At 38.9% G+C, this 19,020-nt stretch overlaps 2 protein-coding genes across 5 annotated transcripts in view; one reads left to right on the top strand and one right to left on the bottom strand.

The window, feature by feature from the left end:
- Positions 1–894: 894 nt before the first annotated feature.
- On the top strand, positions 895–3,920 carry tmem41aa (transmembrane protein 41aa). Its single transcript, XM_077617087.1, has 5 exons — positions 895–1,276; positions 1,828–1,978; positions 2,046–2,207; positions 2,273–2,411; positions 3,015–3,920. Exons 1-5 carry the CDS (start codon positions 1,110–1,112, stop codon positions 3,236–3,238), a joined length of 843 nt encoding a protein of 280 aa, XP_077473213.1. The 5' UTR covers positions 895–1,109; the 3' UTR covers positions 3,239–3,920.
- A 644-nt stretch (positions 3,921–4,564) lies between these two features.
- Positions 4,565–19,020, bottom strand: part of igf2bp2a (insulin-like growth factor 2 mRNA binding protein 2a) — a 32,672-nt gene continuing 18,216 nt past the window's right edge. For 3 of the 4 annotated variants that reach the window (XM_077617360.1, XM_077617363.1, XM_077617362.1), the window contains 14 exons: positions 17,758–17,806; positions 17,268–17,319; positions 17,120–17,183; positions 16,619–16,912; positions 16,417–16,551; positions 15,401–15,523; positions 14,427–14,562; positions 13,339–13,476; positions 12,039–12,107; positions 11,407–11,523; positions 11,250–11,324; positions 10,650–10,781; positions 10,458–10,571; positions 4,565–9,881 (listed from right to left, as the gene is read on the bottom strand). In XM_077617360.1, the coding sequence (XP_077473486.1) occupies positions 9,783–9,881; positions 10,458–10,571; positions 10,650–10,781; positions 11,250–11,324; positions 11,407–11,523; positions 12,039–12,107; positions 13,339–13,476; positions 14,427–14,562; positions 15,401–15,523; positions 16,417–16,551; positions 16,619–16,912; positions 17,120–17,183; positions 17,268–17,319; positions 17,758–17,806 (1,597 nt within the window). In that variant the 3' untranslated portion in view covers positions 4,565–9,782. The remainder of the gene's footprint in view (positions 9,882–10,457; positions 10,572–10,649; positions 10,782–11,249; positions 11,325–11,406; positions 11,524–12,038; positions 12,108–13,338; positions 13,477–14,426; positions 14,563–15,400; positions 15,524–16,416; positions 16,552–16,618; positions 16,913–17,119; positions 17,184–17,267; positions 17,320–17,757; positions 17,807–19,020) is intronic. The other variant, XM_077617361.1, reaches the window with a different exon arrangement.

Raw genomic sequence — 19,020 nt, 5'->3', positions numbered from 1 at the left:
CTCCAGTATCCCCCATTGTCTCGGATCTCAAGTGCAAGACTTCTCCAAGTTCAGCCTGTTTTTGCTGTCTCATCCTTCTGCATCACGGATGTCAGCTAAGAACGAGCCGACTGCCAAACATCCCATTTACGGAAAGTAAAAAGCCGGATCAATGCATTACATTACATCACCTCACAAGGGGCGGGTTAAGTATAGCTTTAGACATAAAATAAAAAAAATACATTAAAGAGGCACCACTTGGAAACCATGACACAGTTTGTTCACATACAGTAAATAATAGTCAAATGAACGCATAATTGAACATCTTGGTAGAGGTCACACAAATAACAAAAAACAAATAAAATTAAAATGAACCCATAAAAGCCAAGTATATTAAAATATCTTGGTGTTATTTATTTTCATTAATATTTCATACTAAATTATTGCATACAAGTATATAAAGTAATTGTTGTCATTTTAGTGTCAATAATGTATTGAACTGTTTATGCTGCCCTCTTGTGGTCAACATGAGAAACTCTCATTTGTGATGAATTCTACGTTTGAAACACGTAAACAATTCAATGAATTCAATTATGTCATTTCCATCCATACTTGATTCTTAACACAACAAACACACACACGGCTATCTACTAAAATGCATCAACTTTTCATTTTTTAAGCTATATCTATGATTCTAGGTGGATGCTAAAATGTGTATATAATTATATGGGGGCGCAGGAAAGAAAATCAGTTGAAAATTGAGCAATTTACAGCGATTTTAAGCCATACTACAATCCATTGACTGTTTATCGAATGACACTGACACAAGATGGCTTACAAGCAATAGTGGCCACCTCGGTTGGCTCACAGCACAAATTAAGCATCTCGCCTGTCTGTCAATGTCATCCAGTTGTTTATAGTTGTTCACTCAACTTTCCCTTTGTCCAACTAGTACAAAGTTATTGAAAAGCCACACAAAACCTCACCACATTTAGGACAGATTCAATTGCTTCGATGTGGCTGCAATGCATGTGACATAACAGCCCATCAGACACGTGACCCGGATATTTTAGCTTGCCAAAATATACAACGGTAACGCGATCTGTGAGTACGGACCGTGCAGTCCGAATATGCGCTCACTAGTCGGACTTGCCTTCGTGGTCGTCGCTGCCACCGTCTATCTTTATTCACTTTCTCTGTTCTTGCCTCCCGGACCCCCGAAACCTATTGTGACCCCGCATGCAACCTCCGAGGGGCTCGAAATGTTCGCCGAGAACAGCGATGACAATCGCAGCAGGTTGGAATGTTTCAATACATTTAAAGGGAAGGTCAAGTTTTGTCCACTTGATAATATTGTCGGCAGACTAGTGTTATCACTAGTAATCTAATTTCTAATCAAAAATATATGGTACTTGGGTAATTAGCCTCTGACAAAAAAAATGTTATATTTGAAAAATAATAATTATAATTTGTTATGATAACTGTATTTCCCAGTTTTTTTTAAATAGTTTTTCAGTCATTTAATTTATAAATTGGAAACAAAAACATTGAATTACATTTTTCGGTTGCGTAATAGTGGAACAAAAATAAATAAACAAATAAAGCCAGTATTTTCGATGAAGTAACTAACATCTGTCAATTGCAGTACTGTAGTAAGCAATCAAATGTGAGCATCCCCAATTTCACATTGTTATTAATATCCATTAACATATGTGACTGTGATATTACTGCATTTTGGTGGGTATAACTGACATCACAAAGTGGCTGTGCTCATGAATTGTTTTATAATTAACAATGTTTTCCTCCATAATTAGAGGTTTATGGTGCCTTCTTGCACTGTCTACTCAGGTTAAAGTTTCCGTCCAACTTGGAGGATCTGCGAGAGCTTTCCGAGCTTCTTCAATTTTACAAAACGGAGCACACAGCCTACGTGCTGTTGCTGTTCTGCAGCGCTTACCTCTACAAACAGTCCTTCGCCATCCCCGGATCCTCCTTCCTGGTAAAACCTGAAAGGAAACATGTGTTTCAATGACGGTGACTAAGGGCGAGCCTTTTTGTTGTTTAAGAACATCTTAGCGGGTGCCATATTTGGCCTTGGCCCGGGGCTGGTGCTGGCTTGTGTGCTTACCACGGTGGGCTCCACCGCTTGCTACCTTCTATCACAAGCCTTTGGGAAACGCTATGTGGTCAACCTCTTCCCCGACAAGGTGGCCATGCTCCAGAGGAAGGTGAATGAATGGAAGATGCAAGAGATGCAAAAGTTTTTTGAGTTAATGCATCCTTCCTATTCCAGGTGGAGGACAACAAGGACTGTCTGTTCTTCTTCCTTCTATTCTTGAGGTTCTTCCCTATGACGCCTAACTGGTTCCTCAATATGTCGGCGCCAGTCGTCAACATTCCCGTTTCCTTCTTCTTCGGCTCCGTCTTCATCGGTAAGTAAGGCAGGTGATCAGAGGACGTGAAACAGTATTTTGCATATCGTCAAATTAATAACAATTTATTGTAAAATTGCCCTCATTAACAATTTTTATTAAAATGTACTCTAAATTATCACAAATATTACAGGTCAACTTTTATTTTTTATATTTTATATTAATTAAACCAAGACTCCTCAAAATTGGACAACTTTCACTTTTACCTAAATTGATGGAAAGATTTCAACTTTCTTTTAAATTAAATCAAATTAATTAAAACAAAAAACACTGAATAAAAATCAAAATGAACCATTTGTGTATTGTGTGCATTCAATTAAAGGTGAACTTGATTATGTATTTGGTATACCAATTAAAATACCCATGTATATGCAGTTTTTAAATTTTTAATTTTAGTTCAGTTTTTTTTAAATATAAATGTCACTACTGCTTACTCATATATACTGTATACGTGGACCAACAGTGAATAATTTAAAAACTGTACACATGGACCAGCAGTGAATAAGTTAAAAAGGCAACAAAGTATTTGTCAAAAGGAAAACGAATGATGAATATATAAAACATACCATAGTCTGAGTGCTGCGTTGTTGAATTGCGCTGCAGGTTTGCTGCCCTACAACTTCATCTGCGTCCAGACGGGCGTCATGCTGGCGGAGGTGTCGACCCTGGATCACCTGTTCTCGTGGCAGCATCTCGCCCAGCTTTTGGCCATCGCGGCCACGGCCTTACTGCCCGGTGTGCTTGTCCGCCGCTACAGCCAGCGGCGTCTCAAAGTGACTGGGACGCACCAGCATAATGGCTTCACCTCCGATAAAAAGGTCCAATAACTCCCTGTGTGGACTATTAGAAACACCTGATGGTAAAATTACCCTATTTTTTTAACTATAAGTCGCACTCGCAAAAGAATGCACAATGAAAGGGAAAAACATGCATAAAAGACAAAGGACAAAATAGGCACCTGTGATTGTAACATGTTAAGTTTTTTTGGATAACTATAGCTTTAAAACTAAAACAGCATAAGCTGTTGGGTCAGAGTGAAAAAAAGAATTTGTATATAAGTCGCAGGCCTAGCCAAATTATGAAAAAAAAAGGTGTGATTTATAGTCTGGAAAATGCGGTATATGTACTGTATGTATAGTGAACATAAACAGAGGTAGCGTTCTAAAAGTCTACCTCACATCAGTATTGACCCTTGCCTGCTTCAGAGGAAATAACTTTTTATTACCTATACAAAATGCTGTATGTTTTTCTTACTTTTTTGGTAAATGTGCAGTATTTCTCACCAAAATGGCAGAAAACCTTCTATGACATTTTGAAAGCCAAATTTTAAGAGCTGTTTTGAATGCATCACTCACTGCACAGGTTGAGAAAGTGTTTTCACTCGCTGTCATTCCCAGAATGCCTTGTGGTGGCCCTTTGGAAGAAGTCGTAATTTCATGTAGTCATCACTGTGTGTTTACTGAAGTCATGATTTGAACATTTCTATTAAATGTTTATTTTATTTATGCACCATGGGTTTGTGTTGTGTGGTCACTCATCTTACTCCAATTTTTTTTGTGAATCAAAGTCATCTAGGATCTGAATCTGGAGGAAAAAAATGACTTTAAAAATGTATTTTAACATTTCTTAACGTGAAAAAGCAACAACATAATTTAGAGGTATGTTTAACATCAAAAAATATTTTAAGCATTTGTAATTTGTATATATTTTGTACTTGGTTTAAAGTAAATATGGCTATCATGGTGGGATTATTTTTACACCTTAAAAACATAAAACATTTGGATATACTACTAGGTATTGAATATTACTATATTATGATTTCTTATTATGTTAAAACTGTATTTCAAGTCTGTGCATTTAAGTATTGTTAGAAATGGCCTACCACAAAAAGTCCCACTTAAAAATAATCTGTCGACCTATAGAAAAATGGTGAATAAGAAAATATAAATAGATTATTAGGTGAGTAACATGTAGTTATCGCAAGTCTGCAACACTTGCCGTGAGAAGGCCAACATTTGTACTTATTGTTTTAGTTGCTAAGACAATGTAATGCGCTATTGGGCTTCCTGACCACCGACTGAGCTGTGAAAGTTCTGTGGCAGAAATACTGCTGTCTGCCATTGATGGCGATACACTGAAAAACAAAATAGGAACATCTTTCAAATGGTGTTTATTGCTCAGATCCAGATTTGCTCAGCAATACAGTTCACTCACAAGTCAAACAACAGAACGCTCGGAATCATCCGTGACCTTTTGACATGTTTCAAAGACATCGGAGGGGTTTCACTTGTTGAACACGCACACACACACACACACATACACACAAGAGGAATCTCCCAAATGGCGAGATGTGTAAAACCACTAGTCAAAGTTTAGTGCTATATGAGGTGTCATTGAACAAAACACCGCTGCAGTTGTCCTTGTCCAATGTCCTTATGTTCTATTCTGACAGGCCCTAAACCTCTTGTCAACCCACCGATGCCGTTTTGGACTCGGAACGTCAACAGCAGCCTAACTGTAATGCAACTCTGAAGCTAAGAATCATCTACACAGTGTCGGTGACGAAAAAACCGGATCGACAGAAGACGAAATAAACCTAAAAAAAGAAACAAAATGACGACATCTATCCAACCACGGTGGTGATATGACTAAATTCGCTAATAATACATCCTCAGTGATGCGTGTTAAGTGTGTTTTTCAGTTTCTGAGTATTAAAAGTCTAGCAACACCCCCAAAAACTTAGAAAACAGAGCGTCCAACCTTGGAGAGGGAACGCTGCGCTTAAAAGAGCCCCGAAGAGAGAAGGCAGAAAGACAGGTCGTACCGTCCTCTGCAAAGTCAAAAAACGGTAGGCTAGCAAAGCACACTGGGGTTCAAGTACCCAGGTTGCCGGCTAAAATCGCGAGATTGGAGGCAGGGGCAACCTCAGATGAGAAGGGTCTGTCTCTGGCCTGCGAGACGGGGGCATCACTGGCACTCAGTTGATAGCTGACCCTATTTATATCCACCAATGGGACGATCTAGCCTTTGGTGTATTTTATGGTCGTAAAAAAACTAAAATAGATGACAAATGAAAGAGCTCAATGGCAATTATTACATTCAAGTGAGGATGCAGTAATTTAGTATTAAAAAAAATACAAAAAACATGGTATTGGTTACAGTTCTGGAGTCCCGGGTTCGAATCCAGGTCGGTCCTCCTGTGTGGATGTTCTCCCCGGGCCTTTGTGGGTTTTCTCCAGGTACTCCGGTTTCCTCCCACATTCCAAAAACATGCACAGAGGGTTGGTTGGACACTCTAAATTGTCCCTAGGTCTGAGTGTAAACATGAATGGTTGTCCATCTCCTTACGATCAGCTGGTCACCGATTAAGGGTGTCACCCGCCTACAACCCTTCAGGTGGGATAGGCTCCAGCACCCCCATGACCCATGTAAGGATAAGTGGTTCAGAAAATGAATGAATGGATGAATAGTATCGGTACAGTGTTGGTGTGGTGTGTTGGAATCGCTATCTCGAGACAAAAAAATTGTTTAAGACGATTTTTCCAAGGTATGGCAACATCGCGAAAAGACTTCTGGGATACGGCAAAGCTAGTTAGCCAACCATTTTTAAGTAGGAGAACTACCAGTGACGCCCCCATTACCAGTGAAGGCCAATGATTTTCAAGCACAAAAATGACTAGTGACGCAGGCCATGGACAGATACAATTGCCTCAAGCGTTATGTGATGTTTACTGTTACTGCGTGTGTTCAGCGGGACTGATCGCGAGAAACTAAAAAAAATCAGTCTTTGAATCGTTGAGGTAATCCTCAAAATGTACACGGCAAAAAAGTCAAAAATAAAAGAAGAGGTAAGGGCAAAACGGCGAAACAGAAAACAGGATATGCGTTAGCGTGAGACGTTATCGTTATCGTACACGATAGTCTCACATCCACTAGTGTCACCAGCTAAAAGTTCTACATTCTACACATTTTTTTGTACACCGTATTTAAAAAGTCAGTGTATTTTTGCAGCTCTGTGTGTCTTTTTGTCTTTAAAAAAATAATAAAATAAAAAGCACCAACATAATTAGCTGGTGTGTTAAACAATTTCTTTTTTTCACAGGTCGTCCCCCCAGGAGTTACAGTTAGAGGAAAAAAAAAATCAAATAGGATGTTTTTGGAAGATAGGGTGTGGTCATACTTCTTTTACCCTTGGAAAGCCTGTTTAATTCATTTAAACTCAAACATTAGTTCGCACTCATTTCGGATTTGGAAACACGAAAGGTCTAGCGTCCAAACTTCTTTGTTTTGACATTTGAGTATTTCTAGAAATGCATTTTTCTGACCCGTTTTTGACTGCAAAATTTTAGTTTTTTTCGAATTACCAGGCGTAATGATGGTAATTTACGTCCAATTCATTTTGGTTTGAAGGGTCGAAATGTCTTGGTAAAAAGGTAAGGGTTTCTTAAAAGGTACAAGAAGCAGAATTCAACAAACCCCCCGCAAACATCCCCAACTTCCTTTGATTTTTCGGAGGTACAGTCGGTTAGTTTCTGTCGTCAGATTTACAGTTGTTTCTTGTTTTCCTCCCCATCGTCATTAAAGACCCCCATTCCACAAATCTATCAGCAACGGCAAAACTTCCTCTTTCCAAGAGACGGCTCATTTAGTTCAATTCTTTAAAAGGGATCAAAATGATCGATTAACAAGGCATAAAAAAAACTGGAAAAAAGAGGGCGGGGTGCGTTGAGGGCCAATGAAAGATTGGACTGAGGTACCCTGAAGCCTGAGGTAGATCACAATACTGACATACGCGCACTGTTTACATCCGGCGTTGGTTCATTGTTAAAGTTCTCCCATTTTTTTCACCTTGTTCTCTTTTTATTCATTTTCACGAAAAATAAACACTTCCCTTCAAAACGTTATGGCAGTGTCCCATAGGGCAAATAAAAAAAAAAGGAAAAAAAAAGAGGACTTTTTGTGTTTTTGTTTCATATCAATAGGTCTCATCACAAAATAGGAAAAAAATAGATTCATAAATATTACTCTCTCTTTTTATATATATATATCTATATATCTATATAGAGATTTACACAACACATATAGACGCACGCGGAGGAAGGTGTGGCAATGACCTTAGCGGTGACGAGTGATAAAATAAGGCTTTCGGGGCACCCGCATAAAACTCTTAAGGTGACAATCACTGCTGAACAAGGCCAGGGTTGCTTTGTTGAGTATTAAAATTCGGTAAAATATCATTTTAAAGGCTGCGTTTGATACATTCACAGCTGTCACGCCTTTTTACAAAGCTCCCCCGGACCCTGAGAGAGGGTTCGCGCCTTCACATTTTGCCTCCAAGCAAAAAAACTAACAAACAAACAAAAAAAAACAGCCATCCTCACACGACACCCCCTTAAGGCCGAGCGTGTGCACATTCATTTACGTAGACGCTTTTCTGAGAGGTAAACATCACTTTACTACCTCCGCTAAACTTATTGACGGACATCGACGTCCAATCTATTTGGATTGGATGTCTATTGCCCTCAAAGGCAGTGGAGAAAAAGCATTAGCAAAGACGGGTAGAGAAAGTGACGTAATACGAAAAGGTTTGCCTAACAGTATTTTAGTCCTTTCCCCCCCTGGTTTTTAATATAATATCATTAGGACCGTGGAAGTAGTCATTTTTCAACTATTGGGCAATACAGATGCATCTTAAGATGGCTGGAAGGTGGATTTATTTTAGTAGTTCAATTCAAGAAGGGAAGTTTTGACATGTTAGCAGTATGTTGGAGAAATAACAATATTTTAGACAACTCTATAAAAATTATAAAATGTAAAAATAGGAAAACTTATTATTAGTCATGTTAACTTATGATTTGAAGTAGACACGTCAAATTAATTTGAATTATCTAGTTTGTGGGTAATATTTAATTTTCGGAGTAAATTGAACATTCTTGTTTTTTGTGAATTTTGCAATACCCTACTAAAGTTAACTTTAACCTTATAAATATATGAACTTAATCTAAAAATAAATCTAGGATTTGCTGGTTCCTGTACCAGCAAAACGAGTACCAAAACATAACATGAAAATTATTTTCCATCAAAACTTTAAAATTCATGTGAAATGGCTTTTAATTTTTAATTTCCCTTTTTGAATTGAACTACTAAAAATTATTTCTGAAACCAGGTTCTAATTCATTGAAATGATCATATGTGACCTTGCATAGCAAAATGAGTCAAATATTGAACAGATTGGGAAATATAAAAAAATTAAACAATATTTTAAGTTAATGGAACTTTGAATCCACAAAAAAAGGTGTTTTAATGATACAAAGTTCTATAATAATGAGCTAAAAATCACAACGTTTATATATACCGGCTTCATTATTATAATTATTAAACATAGAATTTTCTGCAGATTCTCAAAGCCAATCAACAAAATGATTAAGATTGATTGACAGTTTGAATGATTTCAAGTTATAATTTGGATGGTGCTTCAAATGTATTTCAGTGGACTCAACTAGTGGTTGTCAGACCTCACTTGCATGTGTGTAGTTAAGAAATTTGCATACGGCTCATTCTCTTTTTGATCCTGCCAAAATATCATTTTTGAAAATTACATTAGATTATGGTGACTCATTTTGCTGTGCCTGTTCACATATTCAGATTAGAGAAAAAGAATGAATTTCACACGTTCAAATTTTCATTATCCTCTTAAAATAACGTATATTCTAACGAGAGAGTGATGAGAAGGGGGAAGAAATTGATAAGAAGCATTGGCACACACACGCGCACACACACGCACACACACGCACACACACACACACAGAGGCTTATTACAAAACAAAACAAAACTAAACCATATTTCAAAATGGGGCTTACTTTTTGATTTTTTTTTCTCCAAAGTCGGGGAACTGCTCGATGTGGTTTCTCCTGTAAATGTCAATAAAGTCGTCTACCCTGTGTTAATACTGCTAGGGATAGTTCATCTCCATCTCGTTTTAATTGTGTCGTTAATCAGTCGCTTAATCCCTGTCAGGCCTAGATTATGTTAATCCAACTAAAGAGAACAAATTGGCAGAGTGATGCACTAGTTCCTGTTTTACCTTGAGAAGACGACGCTCGTCCGCCTTTTGTTGTTCTTGCCGTATCAGTATCCCGCCGCGAGTGTTGTTGCGGCGCTGGCGGTGCGCAGCGTCGTGGCTGGCCGCCTTTGGCTCTCGCTCGCTCGCTTTCCCCTCCTCGATGAAGTTCTTTGGTTACTTTTTTTTTTTGATCCCGCTGCTGCCGCCGGTTGGCCCCGCGCCTTCCCTCTCGGGCCGCGGACGCTGTCTGACTAGAGGTCTCTGTCCGTTTTGGGGAGGGCTACATTCTTCGGACGGCGCCCGCGGGTCACTTGGAGTGTTGGGGTGAACTGGCGGCGCCTCGCTGGTGTTTGTGTTCCTGCTGTTTGACCTGTTGAATGATCTCCCGGATTTTCCTCTGTGCGGTCTGTTAAAGGAAGGCATAACAAAAATGTATATTTCTCTGAAATAGAAAGAAAAGACAGTAGTACCAGGGGACGTGGCATGTTAGGTGGTGGCAGCCATGAATTCATGCTTGGACTATTTCAGCCAATCAAATGCGAGTATCCCAGATTGCACGCATTTCCTTGTGATGTCATTAATACTCATCATCACATGGGCATGAGTGAGCCTATCAATGTGTACATGTGTGGGTAGAAATCACATCACAAAATGGTTGCGCTCATAAGGCTTGTCATGTTTTATATAAACAATACATTCCATGGCCACATCTTTTTGTGTGGCCCAGAAAAATAAAATGTTTATCCCTGCATTTAATTTTAAATATTATTAATGTGCTCATCAATGAAAGCATGAAGACTATAGAATTCAGACATTATTGTCAATTCATTTAATGGATTAGTTGTTGACTAGTCAGTTAGTCCTCATCCATTGTGGTCAAAAGCATAAAAAAAATCTATATTTTTCATATTATTGCCAGCCACTCCCAGTTCAAATGAACATCTATTGCCATCAATGGCAGCCAAATATATGCTAACTGTACCTGACTGGCAAAGAAGTGTCCACTGATCTTCACAAAAACCTCGTCTTTCTCATCTGGAGTTTGGTCCCGCGGTACGATGACCTCAGCGCTGGTAAGGTTCTGGAGCTCATTCACCTGAAATTTTAAAGGTCAAGACGCCATAGAAAACTCCAGAAAACTGATAGATGGATGAAAAGGATCGTGGGAACTCACCGTCTTGCCACCTTTCCCGATGACCCTTCCGGCGGCAGTGGAAGGAACCTTGATGTGTGTCTCCAGTTTGACTTCTTCCTTCCCAGAGAAGAAATTCTCCTCTTTCAGTTTCCCAAATATTCGACCCTGGGCCTAAAATACGTGGAAAATAATGACGTTAGAAGAGAGTAGTCATTTCATGACAGATAAAATCCTATATTCTTCCCCCAAATTGACAATGCGTTTTATAAATGCATTTTATGGATGCATTCTGCTCATGGTTAATAATTATTTTGTTGGATCATTGTGGCTACCAGACATAGTTGGCTAATATCAGTACAAGATAGAAAATAGTATACATTTATGAATAAAAATATTTAAAATTGAAGTCATTTAAAATGGTAGTAGTAGAGTAGAAGTCATTTAATGAGTAGTTTAGTTCAAAATAATTCATTTAAGATGAAAAAAATACTATAAAATAAACACATTTATGAACCAAAGAATAGAGCTACAAATTATGAACAATAATGCAGTAATGCAAAAAAAAAGAACTAAAATGAATTCAAATAGGTTTCTGATTATTTTTTTCAATTAATATGTATGATTGAATTTGATTTTTACCTTAAATTGAGCCTCTGGCGTGCCGGTAATGATCACCATCCTTTCAGTCACGTCAGGGCTGTCGGCTGGTGCAATCTTTCCACCAAAAGGAAAGAAGAAATTTAAACGTGGTGGTCCCGTGAACTTAATTTGTGCAGTTAACAATTCCGTGGCGCACCTTGATTGATGCTCCGGCAAAGTGTGCGAGCTGCTTGATGTGCTGGCCCTTCTTCCCAATGAGAGCTCCCACTGACTGAGTTGGAATAAAGAGGTAGACAACCTCCTGTTCTGGAGCCTGTCGACGGAAACAAAGACACTTTCACAAAGGCACGGGACCGAAAAAAACTTTTTAAAAACAGGCTTCAGTGCCATTGACGGACATAAACGTTCAATCCATTCTGACGGGGAGGGGCGAATGAACGAAAGTTCGATGATTAAGATTGTCTTTTTAGAGAAGCTAAAAAATTGCTAGTCTGAATGATGAAACATGGGTGTATGTTTTGACACGCCCCCCCCGCAAACAAGACTCGGGTAAGAGTTGAGCTTTTCTTGCAGTCTGGACTCAGTATTTGTGTACTTGCGGTTTATTGAGTGGATTTAATGAGCTCCGGCTCAACTCTGGGCTGGAACTCTCAATCCAGACATATTTGTGGTGTTCTGGTGGCTGTGGTGATGCTGCTGCGACGGCGACGCTTTTGGATGTAGCTCTTTGTCTGCTATTTAGCCTCAACGTGAATTCACGTTTTTAAGTGACATTTTTGTGTCCGATTTGCTTAGTTTCTGTGTGGTGCAGCTTTTTGGTGGACATACTGAGTGGTGGTGGGGGGCGGCACTCGCTGGAGGAACCCCGTACAGGCCACCGAGATGTGAAGAGTGACTCTGCAAGTGAAGTGACAAGCAGGCAGATCAGGGCGGTGCATGTGCGCACACATTCCCAGACACACTCACACAAGCTCCGACTGAAGGGGGATTTTTCGACGCATGAAGTCACGCTCTCACGTTCCGGCCAGCGCGGTCTCACACTGTTTCGCTCGGCATGCCAACGATGAGTGTGGACTTCGTGTCACACGCAAACTGACTCATCTCGGGAGCGTATCCAAATGGGGGGTTCAAATTTGTACCGTAATGTTGAGGTCGATGGAGAATTTTTTTTAAGTATATAGAGGGATTTAAAGTCATTCAGTGGCCAAGCGTGACTAAAGTGAACAATAAAACTAAATTACAAAATTAAATTACCGTATTTTTTGTCCAACCTGAGTATGTCTTACCAGCCAAATACGTAATGCTCAATGAAGAAGAAAACAAGATATACAAGTCACACTTGAGTATAAGTTGCACTTTTGGGGGAGCATTTTTTTAAATTTTTTATCAGAAAATAAAAACAACGATGCTTTAAAATAAAAAGGGCATCTGTTAGCTTAAGTTTTCTTTTTAGATAACTATAACCTAAAAAAGAGAGAAAAACGGTCCATACATAAATTGCACTTGAGTATTAGCCAACCTATGAAAAAATGTTTGACTTATAATGCGGAAAATACAGTACTTACTTGACCCTTACGCAGATATGAATTCGTTATAACAGAAAAAAATAGGAGAAAACTAATATTAGTGATGTAACTCCAGACCAGAGTGCTTTCAGACCTGTGGTATGTTTGTTTTGTTCCGATTCGGTGGCTAAATTGATACGGTCCTGTCTTTTTATGTTTGGGGCATTCGGCTTCAAAAGACAACCGCCTGTACTGGTTTAAAATTTTAAATGAACTATCTGCTGTAAAAGTATCCTAGAGATGGTTTTACTTAGCAACATGTCCTCCTCCCAAATAGGTCTTGAAAACCCATTGCTAGAATAAATTTGCCATGCTTGGCGCATCCATTTTTAAATTATTTCCAGTGAATATTTTGAAGGGTATAAAAATGTTGTCCTCGCAGCCAGATTTACTTGGCAGCATGAAATTTGGTCTACATGTTTAGACCCACAAAAGTCTCAAGTACTAATACTTCAAAGTGCAAAGAATGGCTGCTGTTTCTCTATTTAGTGGTCACATTTTGGCTGTACAAATACAAACGTGAACCACGTCTCGCATTAATTCAGAGCTTGATCGAGACTCACTAAAAATGGGTTGTATCCTGCTTGTGGCACGGGGGGGACTGAGCCGCGAGGTCCGGCAGCTGGGGGCAGCACTGGTAGACCAGAGGAGAAGATGCCCAAGGCGTTCAGGTTCAAGCCTGGGATAAGGTTGGCCTGTTGCTAGAATTAAAAACAGAGGCAACAAAATAGAAGAAATGAAGATCCTTCTGCTGTGACAAAGAAAAATTAGTTCACTATGAGTAGAAATCCAATCCATTGTAATTGTATTATAATTATAATTTTTGACCAAGTGTCTCATTTAATTAATTATCTGTTAACAGCATTATCTTATGAGTAGAAAAGCTTTATGTAACATCATCATAGTAGCAGGAGGTGGCGCTCACAGCCCAGTGGAGACAATCCAAGAAGCCTACACAAAATAATGTGATTACCATCAAGGGATAAAAACCTAATTGTTTCATGTTTTAAATTGCCATTTCAAATAAATAAATAAAAAGAATATTATTTGAATTACACAGAGACAGCTCCTATTACTTTCTTATTTGTGCTCATCAAGAGTAAATTTAGCAATGACCGGAGGGGTCAGAGCTAACTGATGATGTCACTAGGAATCAGCCGGATGCTGGGAAAGACGCTGAGTGATGGGGAAGCCTCGTAGTAGGGGGCTTGAGTCAGAGGCCTTGTAAAAAATCCAAATGACTGTAATTGTTGAATGCTCTCTGGTTTACCAGCAAGCAGCTGATGTAGAACAGGGCTGACAGGATTCATCGACTCATCAACAATGAATCAAATATAATAAATAACCATTTTGATACTCAACTAATCATTTAGAGACATTGTAACTAAAAATGCTCAAAATCCTCTTTTTTTAAACCTCATAACCAAGCAATAAACGATAAAGCGATAAAATCAATGATTGAGGAACACAAGTTTCCTCAAGTTTTCATTTTCTTTTTTTTTTAGATATATAAAATAGGAACAATTAGTAAATAATCTTTTTTAATCAAGAAACTATTTATCTATACTCTCATCCAGTCGAATTTATCAAAATTATTGTTTTTTTTAACTTATGCCGTCAGTCATAGAGTCCATAATTTCCAGCAACTCACATTAATAGCAGCGACGTCGTTCTCGTAGGCTTCCCTCAATTTCTTCATAATCTCCGCCTCGGCTTTACAAAGCGCTTCCAAGTCCCCCTTAACCGTGATGGTCCTTTCTGGATTGTAAATGGTTAAGTCTTGTAACCTAGACGATTACACGCACATACAAACCAGATGTGTCAAAGCAGTGTGCAGACAAAGAAAATAAGCATATTTTTTTCTCATCGCAAGGGGGATGGGTGGATTTTAATTGGATTCCTGTGTATCTAGTTCAAGAGTTAATGAAGTTTGGGCCTTTCAAAGCGGGCATAAACATTTGTGCTGATAAGGAAACAACATGAATTTTACGAGTACATGTTCATCAAGTCTGAGCCACCCAGCAGTATTAGTTAATTATGTTTCAGTGCCATTGACAGTGTTAGACGTTCAATCCGCTTGATCTGGATTGGACGTCTGGCACTGTCAATGGCAGGGAAGGAGTTATGACTCTTTAAAATGAGCAGCAGTGAGGTTTTGGGGGTTTGTAGAAATCTGCAAATCATTTTTTTCCAATCCAATTATAGAATGCTAATGAAAAATGGTAATATTTAGATCTATAATTTCAGATTTTAATCATTTTTATATTGTGAGCAGTTTGTCTTTAGTTATTTATTGTTGTTAAGGGAAAAAGAACAAAATGACAAAAACTAGATTTTTTGGGAGGTGCAATGAAACGATATAAAATACTAATGAAAAAGATAACCAACTGAAATGGAAATATGCTTTCACAAGACCACTAAAAACATACGAAAATAAAGACAGCAATCCCTTCGTTTTCATTTTAAATCTCTGGAGCCCTTGATTCATGCCTGGGAAGTGTACTAGTCTCTGATCTGTTTTCAATGTATTTGACTTCATTGTTGTTTTAGTGTTAAAATACAGAAGAAGAAAAACAATCCAACATCTTGTGGAAAGCTGTAATCTGAGTAGAAGTGGTGACTCACGAGGAGATGGTTATCTTGGTCCCGGTCTCCTCTTCAATCTTCTTCAAGTTGCGGCCTTCCTTCCCAATGAGGCGGCCTACCAGGCTGTTGTGGGCCAGGAGTTTGAGAGGGATCTCTTCTTGCCTTTAAAACCAAAATACAAATACTTAGATTATGTGAATGCTTATCTTTCAATGGCAGCCAATGAGTTCAATCAGTGTTTCCCACCTTTTTTGATCTGCGGCACACTTTTTGCATTAAAAAAATCTCAAGGGACCCCACCATCTGATAATGTTTAATTTAAAACTATGTTGCCTACATTATAATAGTCATTTTCCTCAGCAACAATCACATAAACCTCCAAAATTATTCCTAAATCCAATTTTCACACTGACCTAATGCCACCAAAAGTCTGGGGACCCTGAACAACCTCCGGTTGGCGTGATCCAAAAATAAGTAATGTCATGTTTTTAATCGCATAATTTTATGAATTTTCTCCAAATATGACTTAAATCTCCTAATATTATGCAAAAAAATGTGCTTACGTCGCCAAAAGTTGATGCCCTAGAAACCAGAAACTTCCGGTTCATGTTAGCAAAAAAAAAGCAACAAAATGACTGTTTCACAATAGTATAATCTATAATTTAACGTTCATCATATTTGAACCTTGTAATAGTTCAATTTTAGTCTCATTGTATTGTTTTTTCTCTCTGAATATAACATTGTATGACTTCTTTCAATTTCCACAGAAACAGTGAGTTAAATAACCCTAAACCTGAGTGTCCTATATATAGCAATAGACAAACAAAGCAAAGGTGTACTTTAAATGCTTCCCAAAGTGTCAAAGCCAATTAGATATGCCGTCCGTTTTTAAGCCGTCTTCACGTGTCAGCCTGTGCGAGTTGTGTCATGTGTTTACTGTGTTAGTTGTCCAACGTGGAGAGAATGCACCGAGAGATTAAAGGTGTACTGGCAGGTTAAAGGATAAGATTATAGGCCGCAGACGTTTATGGCTAATCTCGGCAAGGGGAACTCACGCCTTGGTCTCGTTGGCCTCCTTCTGCATGATGTCCAAGATCATTCGGCAGGCCGAGGAGCAGCCCTCCGGAGACGAGTGGATGGTGATGGGCTTCTCGGCCGCGCCCGCGTTCTCCTTTCGATGGATGTCCACTCTGAAAGAGTAGAGACGGTTCCATAAGGCCAAAGTGAGGAATTTCCATTTTTCAAGGCGTGGCTTACTTGGACTGCGTCTGCTTGGTGACGTTCTTGATGGTGAGCCCCTCCTTGCCGATGATGGCGCCCACAAACTGCGTGGGCACGAGCATGCGCAAAGGGAAGTCCTGCTGTTGGCGGGTCCGCGGAGCGCCGAAGCCCCCTGAGGGTCCGGGCTGAGGGGTGTCCTGGTCCCGTGACGAGCGGCCGCCGCGGCGACCTCGGGCCGCCTGGACGGGCGGAGCGGCGTCCAAATCCATGATGTAAGACACGCTGAAGGAGAAGTCGTCGCACTGCTGTCCGGTCAACTTCTCAATGGCTCTGAAGGGGAGACACAAAACCCCAAATATTTAGACCTACTTTCATTTTCTGTACCGCATATCAAGTGGCATTATGATAAGGTTACATTATGTGTAAGTTGTCTTGCATTGGTCCTCTAAAATATGCTACTCCACAAATTCTAACAGTAAACACAGAAGCCATTTTGATAGCAAAATGTGCATCACAATCATTATTTCCTATACTCACTCTTTCGCTTCCTCCTTGGTTGCGTACGTGACATTCACCACTGCCGTCTCTGTGTCAGTGTTGACTGTCGGAGAAGAAGCAAGAATTGGATGTTAGCAAATGTCCTGACAAATGATGTCTTTGCATGAATTTTAGAAGACTTGTTTACCTTGTTCCACATTTTCTACAGTACCATAACGAGCTAGAAGGCCGTCGAAATCCTGGCAGAGCAATGACAGTGTCAGTAAATTAGGTATGGATGTAAAAAATAAAATAAATAGCGACACATTAACATACTGGAAACTACACACTGAAAGTAGTTGATTAGTTCATCAGTTTGAGCAGAGCATTCAAATGACACCACCGATTGGTTGTGATGTCACTTAGGGCAATTACATGTTTAGCCACATTCTGTAATTCAAGGTCCTGTTTGTTTACTTAAAAAAAACAATGAAATTGTACTATTTCAATGAATGAGTTGTTAATCTAGCGACAAATTCTACAAAAATATGGGTAAAAAAAGAAAAACTTTCATACACTTTGGAACATTTTTGGTTCACATATACTAGAATGATGTTATGGACGTTGAAACTAGTAAGGAATGAACGTGAATGACTTCACGCTGTTTGGACATGCAAGCACACGCACACACAACTCACCTCCCACTGTAGATGAGGTGGAATGTTCCGGATCTGAATCTTCCGACTCCTGCAGGGATGAGGGGAAAAAGAGAATTTAACAACCTTTTATCTTTTTCTATCCATCATTTTGCTTGCGTGTCAAATTCAGCTTTTTCACATCGTAGTTATGGTTTTCTTCTGAGGGCCAATATGTCTGCCAATTAAGCCTGCCGTGATTGGACTAACTGACTAATCACCTAACAAATGAATACACAACCATTTTGATAGTCAATTAATTGACAAATTGCTAATCTAAAAACAGTTTGGATTGTAGTTTTAAGCCTCTTAATAGCAACATTCTCCAACAGATTTTTATTTTTTGATTAGTTTACGTCTTACAATTCTTTTTAGAATTTCAGAGGTTTTTCAACAAGTTTTTCTTGTTAAATTATTTACTTAGTGTTTTATTAAATTGGTGAAAATTTAGTTTGTTCATTCTTTTTTGAAAGAAAAAAAAAAGAAAAACAGGAAATGTTTATTTAAGTTTTTAAGTAAATTGTTCTTTCATTGAAGACACCAGGACAATATAATGTGGAAAAATTGTATTTTTTTTTGTAAAAAACAACAACGGCTTATTTTAAATATTTAAAAGGCAATAGATAGGGCAGTCAGTAAGTAATTAAATTTTGCAGGCCACACATAATGATATTGCAGTCTGGATCATGTTTGACACGTCAACTGTAAAGTTTTCCCAATAATTTCAAATTTTCACCCGAACGTTCTGTTAACATTGGCTGCTATTAAACTCAAAAAAGCTGATAGCCTCCCCCAATTCAAACGAATTGGACGTCTCTCACCGTCAATACGTTCAAATCTCATTATCTAGTATTCCGAGGAGTCTAAAATCGCTACATAAAAGAATGAAATTCAAAATTGCCTCACAGTAGCTGCATCAGAACAGCTCGCAATTAAATTTGGACATCACACTGTTTTATTGCAACCTATTCCACGTTAATAGCTCCAACACAAAAGCGCCCGGTCACCACAAAGTGTGAGAAACAACATGAGCGACACAGTCAACACCAGGTTTAAAAAAAAAAGAAGCCGACGTTTAGTGGAGGAATAACAGCAAGCACTCGCGCAAAACCCTAAAGTCCTTGAGAGCACTTTGGAAAACAATTAGCAGACATTCCAGGACCTGAAGTGATGAAGTGATGGATTGAGCAAACGAGGAGGTGAAAGTGGGAGAAATTAGCGTCTGAGGTGGGCTACCGCGCATTCCTCTGAAGAGGTTTTTGCATC

This window comes from Stigmatopora argus, chromosome 13 (genome assembly GCF_051989625.1).
Source record: "Stigmatopora argus isolate UIUO_Sarg chromosome 13, RoL_Sarg_1.0, whole genome shotgun sequence".
Classification (NCBI taxonomy): domain Eukaryota; kingdom Metazoa; phylum Chordata; class Actinopteri; order Syngnathiformes; family Syngnathidae; genus Stigmatopora; species Stigmatopora argus.
Note: the sequence above shows the minus strand (reverse complement) of the source record. Positions and strands in the feature narration are given on the sequence as shown.

Excerpts from the sequence above, each read along its gene's own strand:
- tmem41aa (XM_077617087.1), top strand. The coding sequence starts at position 1,110 with ATGCGCTCACTAGTCGGACTTGCCTTCGTGGTCGTCGCTGCCACCGTC. Across the intron at positions 1,277-1,827 it reads AGCGATGACAATCGCAGCAG|GTTAAAGTTTCCGTCCAACT; the intron begins GTTGGAATGTTT and ends CTGTCTACTCAG. Across the intron at positions 2,412-3,014 it reads CTTCGGCTCCGTCTTCATCG|GTTTGCTGCCCTACAACTTC; the intron begins GTAAGTAAGGCA and ends ATTGCGCTGCAG.